Source organism: Heterodontus francisci, chromosome 5 (assembly GCF_036365525.1).
Source record: "Heterodontus francisci isolate sHetFra1 chromosome 5, sHetFra1.hap1, whole genome shotgun sequence".
Taxonomy (NCBI): Eukaryota; Metazoa; Chordata; class Chondrichthyes; order Heterodontiformes; family Heterodontidae; genus Heterodontus; species Heterodontus francisci.
In genome coordinates this window covers 53,450,820-53,471,629 of record NC_090375.1, presented here as the reverse complement: position 1 = coordinate 53,471,629, position 20,810 = coordinate 53,450,820, and the positions used below count along the sequence as shown (strand labels likewise).

At 42.6% G+C, this 20,810-nt stretch overlaps 1 protein-coding gene across 1 annotated transcript in view; it reads right to left on the bottom strand.

Moving 5' to 3' along the window:
* The window catches only part of oxsr1b (oxidative stress responsive kinase 1b), a 279,002-nt gene extending 259,079 nt beyond the window's left edge, over nt 1–19,923 (bottom strand). The window contains exon 1 of the mRNA XM_068031431.1: nt 19,583–19,923. Within this exon, the coding sequence (XP_067887532.1) occupies nt 19,583–19,652 (70 nt within the window). The 5' untranslated portion in view covers nt 19,653–19,923. The remainder of the gene's footprint in view (nt 1–19,582) is intronic.
* Nucleotides 19,924–20,810: the final 887 nt, after the last annotated feature.

Sequence of the window (20,810 nt, the reverse complement as noted above, 5' to 3'; positions counted from 1 at the left end):
AAAGTATTACAGCGGCAGAAAGGACGTTTGAGGACTCGTCTACTGAGGTAGTCTGGGCCGAGGTTAGAAACAGGAGAGGAGAGGTCACCCTGTTGGGAGTTTTCTATAGACCTCCGAATAGTTCCAGAGATGTAGAGGAAAGGATAGCGAAGATGATTCTCGACAGGAGCGAGAGTAACAGGGTAGTGGTTATGGGGGACTTTAACTTTCCAAATATTGACTGGAAATACTATAGTTCGAGTACTTTAGATGGGTCTGTTTTTGTCCAGTGTGTGCAGGAGGGTTTTCTGACACAGTATGTGGACAGGCCAACCAGGGGCGATGCCACATTGGATTTGGTACTGGGTAATGAACCCGGCCAGGTGTTTGATTTAGATGTAGGTGAGCACTTTGGCGATAGTGATCACAATTCGGTTAGGTTTACCTTAGCGATGGGCAGGGACAGGTATATACCGCAGGGCAAGAATTATAGCTGGGGGAAAGGAAATTATGACGCGATTAGGCAAGATTTAGGATGTGTAGGATGGGGAAGGAAACTGCAGGGGATGGGCACAAACGAAATGTGGAGCTTATTCAAGGAGCAGCTAATGCGTGTCCTTGATAAGTGTGTACCTGTCAGGCAGGGAGGAAGTTGTCGAGCAAGGGAGCCGTGGTTTACTAAAGAAGTTGAAGAGCTTGTCAAGAGGAAGAAGAAGGCTTATGTTAGGATGAGACGTGAAGGCTCAGTTAGGGCGCTTGAGAGTTACAAGCTAGCCAGGAAGGATCTAAAGGGAGGGCTAAGAAGAGCAAGGAGAGGACACGAGAAGTCATTGGCGGATAGGATCAAAGAAAACCCTAAGGCTTTCTATAGGTATATCAGGAATAAACGAATGATAAGAGTTAGAACAGGGCCAATCAAGGATAGTAGTGGGAAGTTGTGTGCGGAATCAGAGGAGATAGGGGAAGCGTTAAATGAATATTTTTCGTCAGTATTTACAGTAGAGAAAGAAAATGTTGCCGAGGAGATTACTGAGATACAGCCTACTAGGCTAGATGGGATTGAGATTCACAAGGAGGAGGTGTTAGCAATTTTGGAAAGAGTGAAAATAGATAAGTCCCCTGGGCCAGATGGGATTTATCCTAGGATTCTCTGGGAAGCCAGGGAGGAGATTGCAGAGCCGTTGTTGTTGATCTTTAAGTCGTCATTGTCGACAGGAGTAGTGCCGGAGGACTGGAGGATAGCAAATGTTGTCCCCTTGTTCAAGAAGGGGAGTAGAGACAGCCCTGGTAATTATAGACCTGTGAGCCTTACTTCGGTTGTGGGTAAAATGTTGGAAAAGGTTATAAGAGACAGGATTTATAATCATCTTGAAAAGAATAAGTTCATTTGCGATAGTCAGCACGGTTTTGTGAAAGGTAGGTCGTGCCTCACAAACCTTATTGAGTTTTTCGAGAAGGTGACCAAACAGGTGGATGAGGGTAAAGCCGTGGATGTGGTGTATATGGATTTCAGTAAGGCGTTTGATAAGGTTCCCCACGGTAGGCTATTGCAGAAAATACGCAAGTATGGGGTTGAAGGTGATTTAGAGCTTTGGATCAGAAATTGGCTAGCTGAAAGACAGAGGGTGGTGGTTGATGGCAAATGTTCATCCTGGAGTTTAGTTACTAGTGGTGTACCGCAAGGTTCTGTTTTGGGACCACTGCTGTTTGTCATTTTTATAAACGACCTGGATGAGGGTGTAGAAGGGTGGGTTAGTAAATTTGCGGATGACACGAAGGTCGGTGGAGTTGTGGATAGTGTCGAAGGGTGTTGTAGGGTACAGAGGGACATAGATAGGCTGCAGAGCTGGGCTGAGAGATGGCAAATGGAGTTTAATGCGGAGAAGTGTGAGGTGATTCACTTTGGAAGGAGTAACAGCAATGCAGAGTACTGGGCTAATGGGAAGATTCTTGGTAGTGTAGATGAGCAGAGAGATCTTGGTATCCAGGTACATAAATCCCTGAAAGTTGCTACCCAGGTTAATAGGGCTGTTAAGAAGGCATATGGTGTGTTAGCCTTTATTAGTAGGGGGATCGAGTTTCGGAGCCACGGGGTCATGATGCAGCTGTACAAAACTCTGGTGAGGCCGCACCTGGAGTATTGCGTGCAGTTCTGGTCACCGCATTATAGGAAGGATGTCGAAGCTTTGGAAAGGGTGCAGAGGAGATTTACTAGGATGTTGCCTGGTATGGAAGGAAGGTCTTACGAGGAAAGGCTGAGGGACTTGGGGTTGTTTTCGTTAGAGAGAAGGAGGAGGAGAGGTGACTTAATAGAGACATACAAGATAATCAGAGGGTTAGATAGGGTGGATAGTGAGAGTCTTTTTCCTCGGATGAGGATGGCAAACACGAGGGGACATAGCTTTAAGTTGAGGGGTGAAAGATATAGGACAGATGTCAGAGGTAGTTTCTTTACACAGAGAGTAGTAGGGGCGTGGAACGCCCTGCCTGCAACAGTAGTAGACTCGCCAACTTTAAGGGCATTTAAGTGGTCATTGGATAGACATATGGATGTAAATGGAATAGTGTAGGTCAGATGATCGGCGCAACATCGAGGGCCGAAGGGCCTGTACTGCGCTGTAATATTCTAATTCTAATTGTAAATACAGATGCAAAATAGAGTAAGAGATTAACATGCCTGACGTGTCAAGAAAACGAATATTAAATCAGAAACAGGGACTTACAAAAATTGCCGTAAGCAAATTGACAGCAAAGAAGAAAATAATGGTACTAAAGTGACAAATCCCCAGGACCAGGTGGTTTCCAACCTAGGGCTTTAAAATGAAATGGGTGAGAACATGGCAGATGTCCTACCTATAATTTTCCAAAGTTCTCTCCATTCAGGAAACATTCCTTTAGATTGGAAAATTACACATCATTTCACTATTTCAGTGAAGCAAGAGGAGAAAACACGGAATTATAGGCTAGTCAGCTAAACATCTGTTGTCGTGAAATTACAGAAATTAATAATTTTAAAGAACAGAGGGGCTGAACACCTTGAAAATTTTCAGCTGACCAAAGACAGCCAGCATGGATTTAACAGGTAGGTCATGCTTGAAGAACATGGTTGAATTTTTGGAAGAGCTGACTAAAAGTAGTAGATAAAGGAACATCTATGGATGTTATTTTATATTGATTTCTAGCAAATATTTGCTAAAGTCCTTTAGCTAAAGTTGAAGCTTATAGAAATTAAGGCACATTATTTAACTGGTTAAGAAATTGGGTAAGCAGTAGGAGATAGAGGAGGGGTAATGGGCAGGTATTCTAATTGGCAGGAAATAACTAGTGATGTCCCACAAGATTCAGAATTGGGACCTCAACTATTCACCATATTTATTAACAACTTAGATGATGGGGTAGGAAGTCAAATATCCAAATCTGCCGATGACCAAGATAGGGACATTTTAAGCAGTGCAGATGGAAGCAGAAAATTACAAAGCCGTATTGATAAGTGAATGGGCAAAACTATAGCAAATGGATTTCAATGTAGGGAAATGTGAGGTCATCCACTTTGGAGCTAAAAATGGTAGAATTGGGTACTTTCTAAATGGTGAAAAGCTAGAAACACTGGAGGTCCAAAGAGACTGGGGATCCATATGCACAAATCATTAAAATGTCATCAATAGGTACAGAAAACAATCAAAAAGGCAAATGGAATGCAGACCTTTATATCTGGAGAACGAGAATACTAGGGGGTAGAAGATATGCTACAGCTATACAAAGCCCTGGTTCGACCATCCTCAGGTACAGTGTTTGGTTCTGGCCATCACACCCGAGGAAGGATATATTGGCCTTGGAGAGAGCGCAGCATAGATTTGCTAAAATTATACCTGAACTCCAAGGTTTAAGAAATGCAGCATCCGGGTTTTCTGGCAAGCTTTTTGGGAGAAATGCAGCATCAGTTTCTGTATTTCTTACACTTCTCAGGAATTTCTCAGAGATGGAAGGGGGTGACAGGAAGATAACGGCTCTCTTGGCTGTTTTGGTCCAACTGCACAACACACTGTCCAAAGCAAAACCAAAAACAATATCTCAAGAGTCAAGCCTCCTGGCCCCTATAAATCTTAACCCGCCATTTCTCTGCAAACATCTCCAAGTCAAAAAGACAGGTGACTTCCACTAAATGTTGTTTTCAATCAAGACCTCTCAGTGTCCTTTCACTGACCCCAGTGAAAAAAAACAGTCCAAGGTTTATAAATCTTCAGCCTTCCAATGAATCCAACTCCACAATTTAAATAGGAGTCCTCAAAAAAAACTTAACATAGAAGTACCGACATAACAAATGCGTTAAGGGATATGGGGCAAAAGGTGGGTATATGGGGTCAGGCCAGAGACCAGTCGTGATCTCGTTCAATGGTAGAAAATGCTCGAGAAGCTAAATGGCCGACTCTTGTTTCTAAGAATCCTGGGAAATCCCTACTTCGGGTTTTCTTGCTAATTAACGAAAACTAATCCAAATACTATGACTAACTGCATACTTCATAGTTATAATGAATTGTATACTAACTTATATTTTTTAGTTGTGCTGGTGACGTCATCTCTCATTTACCCAGAGCACATGATAGGAAACTGGTTTGGGCCTTCACTGACCAAATGTTTTATCGGCCCAATAGGTATAAAAGGGGTCAAAAAGCAAACTTCAGCAGAAACCGAGTATTGTGTAAAAACAAACAGCTTGCTGTGTGGGAACTGAAAGTTAAACATCTCAGAGGCCCAAATGTAACTGCAGCAGAGATAAAACAACTGGGTGCCACGGCCACCATTTCACAAGGCACTAGTAGTGGAATGTTTATGAGCCAATTGGCTTCCTATGCTCCAGCACCCAAGATCTTGAGAGTTGACCTGGCTCGGGCAAGCACAGCCGGTTCAATGGCACCTTTGTAATTGGGCCAAATAATAGCAAGGTAATGATTGGGTCAAATTGGTCTTTAAGAAGCTTGACACCATCCAGGACAAAACAGCCTGCTTGATTGGCACCCCATCCACCACCTTCATAGAAACATAGTACTTTGGAGCAGGAGTAGGCTATTTGGCCCTTTGAGCCTGCTCTGCCATTCAATAAGATCGTGGCTGATCAGGTTGTGGCCTCAACTCCTCTTTCCTGTCTGCCCCGATTACCCTTGACTCCTTTGTCCATCAAAAATCTAACAGCCATGAATAAATTCAACGACCCAGCCTCCACTACCTTCTGGGGAAGAAAATTCTCCTCATCTCATTCTTAAACTATGATCCATAGTTCTAGTCTCTCCTACAAGAGGAAACATCCTCCCGGTATCCACCCAGCCACAGGATCATCGGAAGTTTACTACATAGAAAGAGGCCACTTGGCCCATCGTGTCTGTGCCGGCTGAAAAATGATCCACCCATTCTAATCCCACCTTCCAGCATTTGGTACATATCAAGACTCCTTTTGAATGAGTTGAGGGTTTCTGTCTCAACTACCCTTTCAGGCAATGAGTTCAGGCCCTTCATCTCCCCTCAGCCTTCTCTGTTCCAAGGAGAACAACCCAGCCTATTCAATCTTTCCTCATAGCTGCATTTTTCCAGTCCGCGTAAATCTTCTCTTTACCCTCACTAGTGCAATTACATCCTTGCCGTAATGAGGTGACCAGAACTCCACACAGTTGTGGCCTAACCAATGATTTATGCAGTTCCAGTATAACCTCCCTGCTCTTATATTCTATACTTCAGCTAATAAAGGAGAGGTTTCCATCTGCCTTTTTAACCACCTTGCTACCTTCAGGGATCTGTGGACATTTACTCCCAGGTCCCGCACTTACTCCACACCTCCGTATTTTCCCATTAATCGTGTATTCCTTTGCCTTGTTTGACCTCCCCAAATGCATCACCTCAGACTTCTCCAGGTTGAATTCCATGCGACCATCAATATCTTCCTGCAGACTACAGATATCCTCCTCACTATCTACCACACAGCCAATCTTTGTGTTGTCTGCAAATTTCTTGACCATGCTCCCTACAGTTATACCCAAATCATTAATATATACCACAAAAAGCAGGGGACCCTGTACGGAGCCCTGCGGAACACCACTGGAAACAGCCCTCCAGTCGCAAAAAACACCCATCGACAATTACCCTTCGTTTCCTGCCACTGAGCCAATTTTGTATCCACCTTGCTGTCAAGTGCCCTCAGAATCTTTATGTTTCAATAAGATCACCTCTCATTCTTCTAAACTCTAATGGATACAGACCCAACCTGTTCAACCTTTCTTCACAAGATAAGCCTTTCATCCCCAGAATAAGTCGAGTTAATCTCCTCTGAATCCTCTCTGGCCACTGGAGAGGTACCGGAGAACTGGAGGATTGCATATGTGGTGCCATTATTCAAGAAGGGTAGCAGGTTTAAACCAGGTAATTACAGGCCGGTGAATCTATCAGCGGTTGGGAAACTATTGGAAAAAATTCTGAGGGACAGGATTAACCTCCACTTGGAGAGGCAGGGATTAGTCAGGGATAGTCAGCATGGTTTTGTCAGGGGGACATCGTGTCTAACTAACTTGATTGAATTTTGAGGTGGTGACTAGATGTATAAATGAGAGTAAAGCACTTGATGTAGTCATAGAAACATAGAAAATAGGACCAGGAGTAGGCCATTCGGCCCTTCGAGCCTGCTCTGCCATTCATTATCATGGCTGATTATTCAACTCAGAAGACTGTTCCAGCTGTCGCCCCATACCCTTTGATCCCTTTAGACCCAAGAGCTATATCTAACTCCTTCTTGAAAACCCACAATATTCTGGCCTCAACTGTTTTCTGTGGTAGCGAATTCCACAGGCTCACCATCTTGGTGAAGAAATTTCTCCTCATCTCACTTCTGAAAGGTTTACCCTGTATCCTTAAACTATGAAGGGATGGTAGGGTGAAGGAACCTTGGATGACAAGATGTGGAACAGCTAGTCAAGAGGAAGAAGAAAGCCTACTTAAGGTTGAGGAAGCAAGGATCAGACAGGGCTCTAGAGGGTTACAAGGTAGCCAGGAAGGAACTGAAGACTTAGGAGAGCTAGAAGGGGACATGAAAAAGTCTTGGCGGGTAGGATTAAGGAAAATCCCAAGGCGTTCTACACTTATGTGAGGAACAAGAGGATGGCCAGAGTGAGGGTAGGGCCGATCAGGGATAGTGGAGGGAACTTGTGCCTGGAGTCGGAGGAGGTAGGGGAGGTCCTAAATGAATACATTGCTTCAGTATTCACTAGTGAGAGGGACCTGGTCGTTTGTGAGGAGAGCGTGAAACAGGCTGATATGCTCGAACAGGTTGAGGTTAAGAGGGAGGATGTGCTGGAAATTTTGAAAGACATGAGGACAGATAAGTCCCCGGGGCCAGACGGGATATACCCAAGGATATTACGGGAAGCGAGGGAAGAGATTGCTGCGCCTTTGGCGATTATCTTTGCGTCCTCACTGTCCACTGGAGTAGTACCAGATGATTGGAGGGTGGCAAATGTTATTCCCTTGTTCAAGAAAGGGAATAGGGATAACCCTGGGAATTATAGACCAGTCAGTCTTACATCGGTAGTGGGCAAATTATTGGAGAGGATTCAGAGAGACAGGATTTATGATTATTTGGAAAAGCATAGTTTGATTAGAGACAGTCAACAAGGCTTTGAGAGGGGCAGGTCATGCCTCACAAGCCTTATTGAATTCTTCGAAGATGTGACAAAACACGTTGATGAAGGAAGAGCAGTGGATGTGGTGTATATGGATTTTAGCAAGGCGTTTGATAAGGTTCCCCATGGTAGGCTCATTCAGAAAGTAAGGAGGCATGGGATACAGGGAAAGTTGGCTGTCTGGATACAAAATTGGCTGGCCCATAGAAGACAGAGGGTGGTAGTAGATGGAAAGTATTCAGCCTGGAGCTCGGTGACCAGTGGCGTTCCGCAGGGATCTGTTCTGGGACCTCTGCTCTTTGTGATTTTTATAAATGACTTGGACGAGGAAGTGGAAGGCTGGGTTAGCAAGTTTGCTGATGACACGAAGGTTGCTGGAGTTGTGGATAGTGTGGAAGGCTGTTGTAGGTTGCAACGGGACATTGACAGGATGCAGAGCTGGGCTGAGAAGAGGCAGATGGAGTTCAACCTGGAAAAGTGTGAAGTGATTCATTTTGGAAGGTTGAATTTGAATGCAGAATACAGGCTTAAAGACAGGATTCTTGGTAGTGTGGAGGAACAGAGGGATCTTGGTGTCCAGGTACATAAATCCCTGAAAGTTGCTACCCAGGTTAATAGGGCTGTTAAGAAGGCATATGGTGTGTTAGCTTTTATTAGTAGGGAGATCGAGTTTCGGAGCCACGAGGTCATGATGCAGCTGTACAAAACTCTGGTGAGGCCGCACCTTGAGTATTGCGTGCAGTTCTGGTCACCGCATTATAGGAAGGATGTGGAAGCTTTGGAAAGGGTGCAGAGGAGATTTACTAGGATATTGCCTGGTATGGAGGGAAGGTCTTACGAGGAAAGGCTGAGGGACTTGGGGTTGTTTTCGTTAGAGAGGAGGAGGAGGAGAGGTGACTTAATAGAGACATACAAGATAATCAGAGGGTTAGATAGGGTGGATAGTGAGAGTCTTTTTCCTCGGATGATGATGGCAAACACGAGGGGACATAGCTTTAAGTTGAGGGGTGAAAGATATAGGACAGATGTCAGAGGTAGTTTCTTTACGCAGAGAGTAGTAGGGGCGTGGAACGCCCTGCCTGCAACAGTAGTAGACTCGCCAACTTTAAGGGCATTTAAGTGGTCATTGGATAGACATATGGATGAAAATGGAATAGTGTAGGTCAGATGGTCGGCGCAACATCGAGGGCTGCGATGTAATGTTCTAATTCTAATTCTAAAAGATCTGGAATGCATTACTGAAAGGGTGGCAGAAGCAAATTCCACAGGAACTTTCCAAAGGCTACTGGGTACATACTTGAAGAGGACTAATTTGCAAGGATATGGAGGGAAAGGCTGGGGTGTGGGACTTAACTGGATAGCTCTTTTAAAGAATAGGCACAAGCACAGCAGGCCAAATGGTCTCCTTTTGTGCTGTAACATCCTATGGCCTGTTGGGTTACAAGTACTGGCTGCTCCCCAGATGCTCATTCAGGTAGCCATTCTTTACATGCAAGTCATGATGGTGAGTGTTGGCAGACTATTTGATATTGAGGGAATGTAACATCGGAAGCGTAGGCCATTTTGATCCTTAAGGCTGTTCCACCACTCAATGAAATCATGGGTAATCTGTGACCCAACTCCATATCCCTGTCTTTGCCTCATATCCCTTAATACCCTCATTAACAAAAATCTATCAATCTAAGATTTAAAATTAATTGACCTATCAACTGCCATTTGCAGAACAGAGCTCCAAACTTCTATCACCCTTTGTGTGTAGAAGTATTTTCTAATTTCACTCCTGCAAGATCTGGCTCTAATTTTTAGACTGTGTCCCCTAGTCCTAAACTCCCCAACCAGCAAAAATAGTTTCCATCAGCCCTATCTGTTCCCCTTAACATCTTATTTTTTATCAAATCATCCCTTAACCTTCTATATTCTAGGGATTATAACCCTAGTTTGTGTACTCTATCCTTGTATTGTAATCCTTGGAGTCCAGATATCACTCTGGTAAACTACACTGCACTCCCTCCAAGGCCAAATACTAGTCGAAGGTCACAGAACTACAGGAATGGTCCAACCAGGTCTTTGTACAGCTAAACCATAACTTTTACCCCTTTATATTCTAGTCCTCTAGAATCAAAGCTGAACTTGATTCTATTTTCACTCAATGTTCACTCACATGCACTACTCAAATAAAATACTAGCCAAATTTTGTGAAAATAATCTAAGACATTTTGATTAATGTGTTACCAAGACTGGCTAAAGGGACTTAATGCATTTTTGCCTTTCATAACTGCAGTTGAGGGATGTCAACGCTATGAATAAGACATTGCAGCAAAAGGCAAATACAAATCTTCGGTGGACAAAGTTCAACTTTTCAGCTAATCATTTCCACACCATATTTATTGATCAGATGAATGCAGCTATTCAGGCCAGATGATCTCACCCTGCCAGAATATAAACCCCCCCAATCCTAATGTCTTCCCGATTAAGTCTATAAGACTTCGATTTAAACATTTCATCCAAAGAATGGTACAGTCTTACAATGCAACACTGTCTCAATAATGCATTGGGCATACGCCCTGCAGCAGAGAGGTATCAATACGTCCTAACCTAGGAGGCGAGAATACTACCAACTGAGCCAGGTTTGCATTGGGCGTTAAAAGTCTCATTTAGAAAACCAACCACCACCAGGCTTTTCAAACACAGTTGAATCAAGGACATTACTGTTAAATTATGGCTAACTTTGTTCTGTACACGCATACCCACATGAACCATGGATTAAAACATTTCACTTAAAGAATGCAATTCAGGTTCATAAAATATATAAAGTACAAACTAGAAACTGAAACCAATTTTATGAATAAAGTATACTTTTGGGAATAATAAACATCAGTGTTACCAGTGACACCAATGTCATACCTTCATAAAAAAAATTGAGCTGAGTATTAGATACTGCCCTTTGATCTCAGAGGCCTGGGTTCAAATCCATCCTCAGGGTGACGAGATGAAAAAAAAAAGCTGACTGAACAGTGTTCCAGGCATAGCCCCACTGCACTAAACTACCCCCCCAATGGAAACTGTACGCACAAGATACAGCATGGCTACAGCAAGAAATAGAAGAATGACACACTGGGTGTGCTCTTCTGAGGATTGGACAGAGTAGCGGGAGCTTTTGTTTGTATCCAATTATAATGTATCTGATTTAGCAGCCTTTGAATCAGACATTTCCAGTCCAACGATGAACACAGAATTCACAAAGAAAACCTTTAACTAATAAAGGTAGTTTAGTAGCTGAGTAGATGCGAGAGCCACACAATAGTAACTGGGTTATTAGATTGGAGATTGTGTATATGTACAGTGAATCAAATAAAAAATAATCACATACTCAAATATAGAGCCCCCGACACTTCCCTAGGTATCCTGTATTGTCCTGTAACAAAAAAGAACCAGATTCTTCTCAGCACCAGTCACACAATGCTGAATATCATTAGGTTTGACCTCACTTTTAAATGCAAAGCATCACCAAAACATCTGGCTGTGATTATCAGGCAATGGCACTAACAGAAGTTAGCTCCTGATTACTATCTAGCAATCCTGCTGCAAGTGTTTTGAAAGCATGGGCATTAAGCAGGTCAGACTTGACTGCAATGTCTTTACATTCAAACAGCCTATAGACAACACATTCAGATGCATCCAATGAGAGCGCAAATCTTGAAAAAGAAAAGATTTTGTTGTGGCAAACCCTGGTATCGGTATTATTTTGTTCTTTTTAAATGTTCTCAATTCCATCCAGCCAATACTGAGTAAAACAATACAGCTGGTACAGGTGGTGAGATTACATGGTGTGAATGGAAATTTGAGATATGACACAGCAATTCAAGAACACTTGAGCAGCTCCAATAATGTCAGTGATCTTGCAAAAACACTCCTAAACTGTTACCCATAATCCTAAGATTATCCCATGGTCGCCCACCACAGAAAGAACTAGACACGGTCACAGTGCTGCATAATATCAGGTTTGAGGTCATTGCTTCACCGTTAAGACTGACATCAATCTCTACTGAAATTACCTTCATTCAGAAATGAGTATTACATAAATACATTTATAAATAGCTTGCACTAAGTTAAACTTTTTTCTGGTTCATGGGATGTGGGAGTTGCAGGAAAGGTCAACATTTATTGTCCATTCCTAACTGCACTTGAGAAAGGTGGTAGTGAGCTACCTTGAAAACTACTGCAGCCCCTGTGGTAAACAGATTGCAGCCTAGCTAGCAATTGGGCACTACATAATTGTCTTCAATGCTTGTGGGCGAGGGAAAAGTGAAAGACTACCACAATATTCCTGATCATGGTCATAATCAATAGGATCGGGTGTGTCTATAATGTGCCTGCAGTTGAATAGCCCATCAATACTCGCAGTCATGATCCATATCTGAAGACAAATAGGAAGGATGTGGAAGCTATGGAAAGGGTGCAGAGGAGATTTACTAGGATGTTGCCTGGTATGGAGGGAAGGTCTTACGGGGAAAGGCTGAGGGACTTGAGGTTGTTTTCGTTGGAGAGAAGGAGGAGGAGAGGTGACTTAATAGAGACATATAAGATAATCAGAGGGTTAGATAGGGTGGATAGTGAGAGTCTTTTTCCTCAGATGGTGATGGCAAACACGAGGGGACATAGCTTTAAGTTGAGGGGTGATAGATATAGGACAGATGTCAGAGGTAGTTTCTTTACTCAGAGTAGTAGGGGCGTGGAACGCCTTGCCTGCAACAGTAGTAGACTTGCCAACTTTAAGGGCATTTAAGTGGTCATTGGATAGACATATGGATGAAAATGGAATAGTGTAGGTCAGATGGTTTCACAGGTCGGCACAACATCGAGGGCCGAAGGGCCTGTACTGCGCTGTAATGTTCTAATTCTAACACTTGGGCAAGATGTAAAGTGGCCAGCACTCAACTATATGCTAGCACAAAGCAACGCTTTCAGGAGCAAGGTAGACAAAATAAAGTTAATAAACTTGACAGGTGACAATAACGGACTCTGGATGTTTCCCCCTGCAGCTTGAGATCACTGGAACCATGCTTAAATTCTTTACAAGCATTATATTTATTGTATTTGGAAGGTTAATATGTTAATAAATAAGGCAGCACTAGGACTTCCTAGTGTCCACTGCACAAAGGTTTCCAGAATCAAATGGTCGCAGGCAACAATTACAGATAACTTGGTTAGTTTTTCTTGTGAACCTCATCAGCGTGTGTGTGGAACCTATTCTACCATGGAATGAACATAAAAAATAAGAGCAGGAGTAAGCCATTTGGCCCATCAAGCCTGCGCTGCCATTCAATAAAATCATGGCTGATCTGATCTGGGCCTCAACTTTACTTTCCTGCTTGCTCCCCATAACACTTGACCACCTGTAGTTCAAAAATGTGTTTATCTCAGCCTTGAATATAGTCAATGTCCCAGCCTCCACCTCCCTCTGAGGTACAGAATTCCAAAGATTCACGACTCCGAGAAAAGAAATTAATCTCCAGCTTAAATGGGTGACCTTTTATTTTGAAACTGCCCCCCCCAGTTCTAGATTCCCCCACACCAGGTAACATATTCTCAGCATATAACCTGTCAAGACCCCTCAAAATCTTATGTTTCAATAAATTCACCTCTCATTTTTCTAAACTCAAATGAGTATAGGCCCAACCTTTCCTCATAAGACAACCTCTGCATCCCAGGAAAGAGCCTAGTGAATTTTCTCTGAACTGCTTCCAATGCAAGTATATCCCTCCTTAAATAAGGAGGCAAAACTGTACGCAGCACTCTAGGTGTGGTCTCACCAATGCCTGAACAGTTGTAGCAAGACTTCCCTCCTTTTATACTCTATCCCTCTTGCAACACAGGCCAACATGCTAATGGCATTCCTAATTGCTTACTAACTTTGTTTCATGTACGAGGACACGTAGGTCCCTCTGTTCCTCAGCATTCAGTAGCGTCTTTTTAAATAAAATTTTGCTTTTCTATTCTTCCTACCGAAGAGGGTAGCCTCTAATCTTCCCACATTCTCATTTGCTACAGGTGAGGTCCCAGAGGACTGGAGAATAGCCAATGTTGTTCCTTTGTTTAAGAAAGGTAGCAAGGATAATCCAGGAAATTATAGGCCGGTGAGCCTTACGTCAGTGGTAGGGAAATTATTTAGAGAGGATTCTTCGGGACAGGATTTACTCCCATTTGGAAACAAACGGACTTATTAGTGAGAGGCAGCATGGTTTTGTGAAGGGGAGGTCATGTCTCACTAATTTGATTGAGTTTTTTGAGGAAGTGACAAAGATGATTGATGAAGGAAGGGCAGTGGATGTTATCTATATGGACTTCAGTAAAGCCTTTGACCAGGTCCCTCATGGCAGACTGGTACAAAAGGTGAAGTCACATGGGATCAGAGGGGAGCTGGCAAGATGGATACAGAACTGGCTCGGTCATAGAAGACAGAGGGTAACAGTGGATGGGTGCTTTTCTGAATGGAGGGATGTGACTAGTGGTGTTCTGCAGGGATCAGTGCTGGGACCTTTGCTGTTTGTAGTATATATAAATGATTTGGAGGAAAATGCAGCTGGTCTGATTAGTAAGTTTGCGGACGACACAAAGGTTGGTGGAGTTGCGGACAGTGATGAGGATTGTCAGAGGATACAGCAGGATAGATCGGTTGGAGACTTGGGCGGAGAAATAGCAGATGGAGTTTAATTCGGACAAATGTGAGGTAATGCATTTTGGAAGGTCTAATGCAGGTGGGAGGTATACAGTAAATGGCAGAACCCTTAGGAGTATTGACAGGCAGATAGATCTGGGCGCACAGGTCCACAGGTCACTGAAAGTGGCAACGCAGGTGGATAAGGTAGTCAAGAAGGCATACGGCATGCTTGCCTTCATCGGTTGGGGCATAGAGTATAAAAATAGGCAAGTCATGCTGCAACTGTACAGAACTTTAGTTAGGCCACACTTAGAATATTGCGTGCAATTCTGGTCGCCACACTACCAGAAGGACGTGGAGGCTTTGGAGAGGGTACAGAAGAGGTTTACCAGAATGTTGCCTGGTCTGGAGGGCATTAGCTATGAGGAGAGGTTGGATAAACTCAGATTGTTTTCACTGGAACGACAGAGGTGGAGGGGCGACATGACAGAGGTTTACAAAGTTATGAGCGGCATGGACAGAGTGGATAGTCAGAAGCTTTTTCCCAGGGTGGAAGAGTCAGTTACTCGGGGGCATAGGTTTAAGGTGAGAGGGGCAAAGTTTAGAGGGGATGTGCGAGGCAAGTTCTTTACACAGAGGGCGGTGAGTGCCTCGAACGTGCTGCCGGGGGAGGTGGTGGTGGAAGCAGGTAAGATAGCGACGTTTAAGAGGCATCTTGACAAATACATGAATAGGATGGGAATAGAGGGATACGGTCCCCGGAAGTGCCGAAGGTTTTAGTTTAGGCAGGTATCAAGATCGGCGCAGGCTTGGAGGGCCGAATGGCCTGTTCCTGTGCTGTACTGTTCTTTGTTCTTTGTCTGGAATTCACTGCCTGAGAGTGTAGTGGAGGCTTTGGAGAGGGTACAGAAGAGGTTTACCAGGATGTTGCCTGGTCTGGAGGGCATTAGCTAGGAGGAGAGGTTGGATACATTAAAGGCTGGGATAGATAGATTTTTGGTTTCGCAGGGAATGAAGGGATATGGGGAGTAGGCAGGAAAGTGGAATTGAAGCCAAAGATCAGACATGACCGTATTGAATGGCGGAGCAGGCTCAATGGGCCATATGGTCTACTTATGCTCCTATTTCTTGTGCTCTTGTAAAGTGATGTAGCAATGAAATTGGGATGCATCAAAACAGACATCTTAGGAATCAGAAACAATTGCACTGGACAGCCTATCAATAAAAACGAACAAGGTAGCCAAGTACTGAGGTTCCGTTAGTCAGGGTCACTGGTACACTCAGGTAAACATATTAAGCATTAATGCACCAAATTCTAAACTCTGTCCAGTTTGACCTACTTAATCCAATGCTGAATGACCAAAACCCAGTAAGCGATAGGACTCCTAGTTTTAGAATCTGAACAATAACTCCATACATCCATCAAACACCACTTTATAAATGTCCAGCATTGTAAGCTATTAGGAAATCATATTCAGGAAATGCAGGCCTGCATCAAAAGCTTCAAAAAGGACATTCAGTATTAACAAGGAATGCAATCATGAGACTAATATTACTCAGTGGAACCCAATGCAGGGACGTCAGGCCACACGTACTTTTATTTAAATAAACACATTCTTGAGTAGCAGAGAATTTTAAATATTTCCACAAGTGAGCTAACGCAATAACTCATAAGTGGAAAAAAGCATAACAATTGTGTATGTTTGAAGCAGCTAGTTGTGAAGTACCAATCACCATTCCAATTACAGTGGACAGAAAAATACATGTTTCGAGCACATCAGGTGGCTATTTGTCCCAAACATGCCAGTTCACTGTTACAGCAGTCCAAACTCATCCCACTGCCCTGCTCTCTCCCCAGGGCTTGTATCTTCCGCTACTTCAACTGTTTCAAGAGGCATGCATCCATCTCAACTAATCCCTGTGGCAAAGCATTGGGGATTCTAACTTTAAAAAAAAACTGGTTTTGACACATCCTGTTTAACTAGGTGATCAACATTATTACAACTCAAGTTTTCATTGATCAACTGTTGGTTCCCTTACAAAATGGGAATACTGTCAGTAATAATTCCCAGCCACCAGCAAAAACAAACATCTAAAAAATATCACTGTTGTGACTAGGTAACAGTGGACTACTAAGATTTCACCTGTCAAAGATTTCTCAAGAGTTCGAAGTTTCCTTTCTTTCCTAGCTCTATGTATGAAAAATGATTTTGGGCAGTCTCAACTCAGATCCTAGTTAACACAAGCACACAATGTAAAATGGCAAAATCACAATCAGAAAAGCCAGAGAGAAAAAACAAAAGCATCAAAGCAGGGGAGAGGTACATGGTCCTGAAAGCTAGCATTTTATTGCGACAGAATAAAGTAAGTTTTTATTTGGTTACCTATAAATAGAATGCTAGAGAAATCAAAGTTGTTGTTTCTGAACCTCTTCACATTGGAGTGGTTAATGCTGACACAAACTGATCAAATTGGAAAAAGCATCACATCTTCCAACAAAGCCAAACCAAAGCGATTACAAGCCAATTACAGGCCTATTACATTGAAAAGCCTCAAAGCTTTTTCCACACAATTACTTTTGAGAGGCAGTGACTGTTCGAGAGGCAAACAGGGCAGTAATTTTGCACCAGCAATATCCCACGAAAACAAAATCAGAATGATCAGTTAATCTATTTGAGAGGGGGAGGAATGTTGGCCACGTTATTGAGAAACCTTCCTGCTCTTCAAATAATGCTGCAATCTTGAATATCCATCTGAATGGTTTAAACAAACAGAAGGGGCCTCCATTTAATATCAGAAGGATTCATCACAGGGATCCCTCATAATAATCATCGCACTAAAAACCATTAATTGCATATGAACTACTTCTGACGTTTCTGAAAGACATGATAAGGTGCTTTAAATGCAGTTTGTTCTTGCTTTCAATTATGGCCACACAACTTTCGCTTCAACTTTTCAGACAACAAACTAATGATCAAAGTGAGGTTGCTGCCGTCCAATTACTCGTTTAGGTGCCCATTATTCTCCATTTATGTAAAAGGAGTGGTAAAGCTTAATTGGCATTTTAATATGTCACAATACATAACCATCGGGCTGACAGAAGCACCAAATGATGCAAATAGCTCTTACATGTACAGGACAATATTGGTAACACTGCAATTTTAGTATCTGCAAACTACCCATTAAAGATATACATTTTAATTTGTCATTCCGATATCTAGTGCAAGGTAAAAGCTGTTGGGTTAGTTGTGCACTAAAGAAATCTAAAATTAAAAGCATGACAAGTTGATGTACAAAATCAGAATTGTACAGTCATGCTCAAATTCCTCTACACTTAACCAATAAATTTTGTGAAGACATTTCTCCACTAAGTCCTCCCCCCCAAACTGAATTTAACTGTGCAGGCAACCAACTACAGCAACATACTCACAGATCTCAGCTGTCAATGCTACCTAAACCTCCTTAAGGTGTGAAAGAGGCTTGATAGGAAAATCACTGAATTTGCCTTCACGTGGGAGGCGCACAACCTCTGCTCTATGCTTGCCCAACACGATGAAGTGAAACTTCACTGTGTGACCTCCAATCACACACTTTTTTTTTTATATTGATTTTAAAAAAAAAATGAAATGACCAAATGACTACTAGAACGTATTGTAGACATGTACGAATTGACAAGCTGCCATTCTCTCCCCCAATCTTAGGATGAATTGGGGGAGAAAGGAGCAGCGAGGAGATAAAGACAGCTTGTGGAGGTCAGATCAGTAGGAAATAACCCTCTTACCCACTTCTAAATTATGAGCATGTGTACAAATACATGGATAATTTCCAAGCACAATTATATAGAGAATATTTTACCTTTAGTCCACTAGGCCTGCCTATAAAACATATGCAACCTTCAAGAGGAAAATATCACCTTGGAAGTATAATGCACTGTCCTAGTTTCATTCTTTAAAATTATAAAATGTATACAGTAGACATTATATAAACCCTGTTTCTAGACTTCACTTTTACATAGTTTTTCCCACCTTGATGGTGCCAGTCACCTTGGTTTTCAATTTAAAAAAACACAGTTGGGTGAGTTATCAACAATTTTTAGGCACTTATGTCACTGCTGAGTAGCATCAACACCAATTATTGGAAGACAGGAAACAAAGAATGCCACTGCCCCACCCCACCCTCCATACCACCAGCACCCAAGACAGGGAAGAGCCCAGCCCAAGCAAGAATCCCTGGGGGCAATGTACCTTCTTCCACAAATTGAGCCCATTTCCCCAATGATGCAAGGTTCAAGATCAAAACAATGTGCCAAAAATTATCCCCAATTACCTCAAGGCACCACACTCCTCCTGACATTTTCAAAACATCACTGGAGAATGATGGCCATGTTACCCAAGGATAAGCATTCTTCACCCCAAAGTTAATTACAGTACAATAATTTTAAGTACTTTTAACTAAAAAATACACTTCTCAAAACTGGAAAGATGCAGGCAGACGTCCTTCTATCGATATAAATTTTGAAACACAAGTTAATGACTAAAGCCATACATTCAGAATATTAAAAAGAGCTGGGCTGGAACCTTTACAATCTCTGGGAAAGCTGCCATTATAAAAAAAATGACAAATGATATTAAACAATTACACATGCCAACTTAAATACCACATATTATAATCGGAAATATACGTCCTCTTCACAAAATGGCCTGTTCATTAACTTGCAGAAATTTGTTTAAGAGTCAGTCAGCTGATTTAATAACGTGGCATTGAGAGCCTCGTTAAAGACGATTTATAGATTTTAACACGTTGCACTTCATTCTCCCTATAATCCAAGACTCTTGGTTGATTCGTGACAGACCAATTCTAGTGACTGTGAACTGAAAACGTAATATGAAAACTGTAATAAATAGATATCGGCCCACTCATTTCAGACCCAAACCCCGTCTCGCTGCACAGGTCTTCCATTTAATAAACGAATAAATTATTGAACACAAAAAAAAATCACATTAAAGGCCAGCTGCAGTCGGTCTTTACTTTAAATAGCCAGCTGTTTCATTGACATTTCTTTTCCAAAACAAGTAAAACTACTTTCCATTAAAATTCATAATTGAAAAACTACAAACACATAACTGCTTCAAACCTTTTATTAAATGTATTGTATTATTTTTACAGGGTGTCCAGAGGCCAGGTCTGTGCTGCAACTGCATTCAATTCATACACGTACTGCCTGCTCAAGAATATTATTTCCTTGCAAAAAAAAATGTAAGTTACATTTTAAATAACTTACCAATCACCTCCTTGAGCTCATAATCCTCCCTGATGATAGACCAGGGCAGGGAGCTTGGGTCCTCGGACATTATGCCAGGAAATGAAGCTACTGCCTTTGGGCTTCCTACTTCTCTCTACGCTATGGTGTATTTTTATGCGTGGCCTTTATTTCTCTTTCCTTCCTTGCTGACGAATCCGCCGCAAGCCAGGCGCTACTGGATCAATTCCGCTGCTCTCTCTCTCTCTCTCTTTCGCACAGACACAAATACTTCCAATCGGCAAACTTTGCCACTAGCTGGAGTTACCATGCCTCCCAGCCGAGGGCCTCCCCTTCCTCACTCACACTCGACGTCCTCGACCTCCACCCCTTTCCCTCAGCTGCTATCCATTGGATAATACGGCTGTCGATCAATGTCACTAGGGCGGCGCGAAGACGTCATTCGCGCTTAGAGGTGCGCATCGAGCCCGCGCCACGGGACGTCATCTCTTGTTTCGCAGTGGGGGCGGGGTGGGGTAGGTTACGTTCTGGGACGTCGGCGGTTTGCCGCGTCTTGTCACGTGTGGATGTTACGCTTTCGAAGCCCCGCCCCCACTCGGGTTGGATGACTTGGAATAAAGAAGGAAAATTCTAGCAATATTCAGCATGACAGGTAGTATCTGTGGAGAGAGAAATATAGTTACCATTTCAGGTCGGTGATCTTTAGTTCCGATTAATTAACTCAGTTTCTCCACAGATGCTTCCAGAGCCGCTGAGTGTTTCCAGAATTTTCTGTTTTTACTTCTAGATCCCAGCATCCTGATTATTCTGTTCTTGTGTTACTCGATTAATTGGATTTCTGTCAGGGTCATTTTCTTAAGGACTAGTGCCGGAGCTGTGTACCCTGGAAAAATATAAACTGACAACCTTCAAATATAGTCCAGCAGAGCCAGTGCTCAGGATAGCACTGCTGGAGGTGCTATCTTTGGAATGAGAGGTTAAACCGAAGTTTCTCTGCCCTTCAGGTGAATGTAAAATATACCACGGGACAATTCAACAACTTGTGTTTATATAACACCTTTTATGTAGCTTGTTAAAGAGGTAGGTTTTAAGCAGCATCTTAAAGGATGAAAGAGAGGCAGAGAATTTTAGGGAGGGAATTCTAATGCTTAGGGACTAAGCAGCTGAAGGTATGGTTACCAATAATGTAACAATTAAAATTGGAGATGCTCAAGAGACCAGAATCTTTTTATAAACACGTTTATGAAAT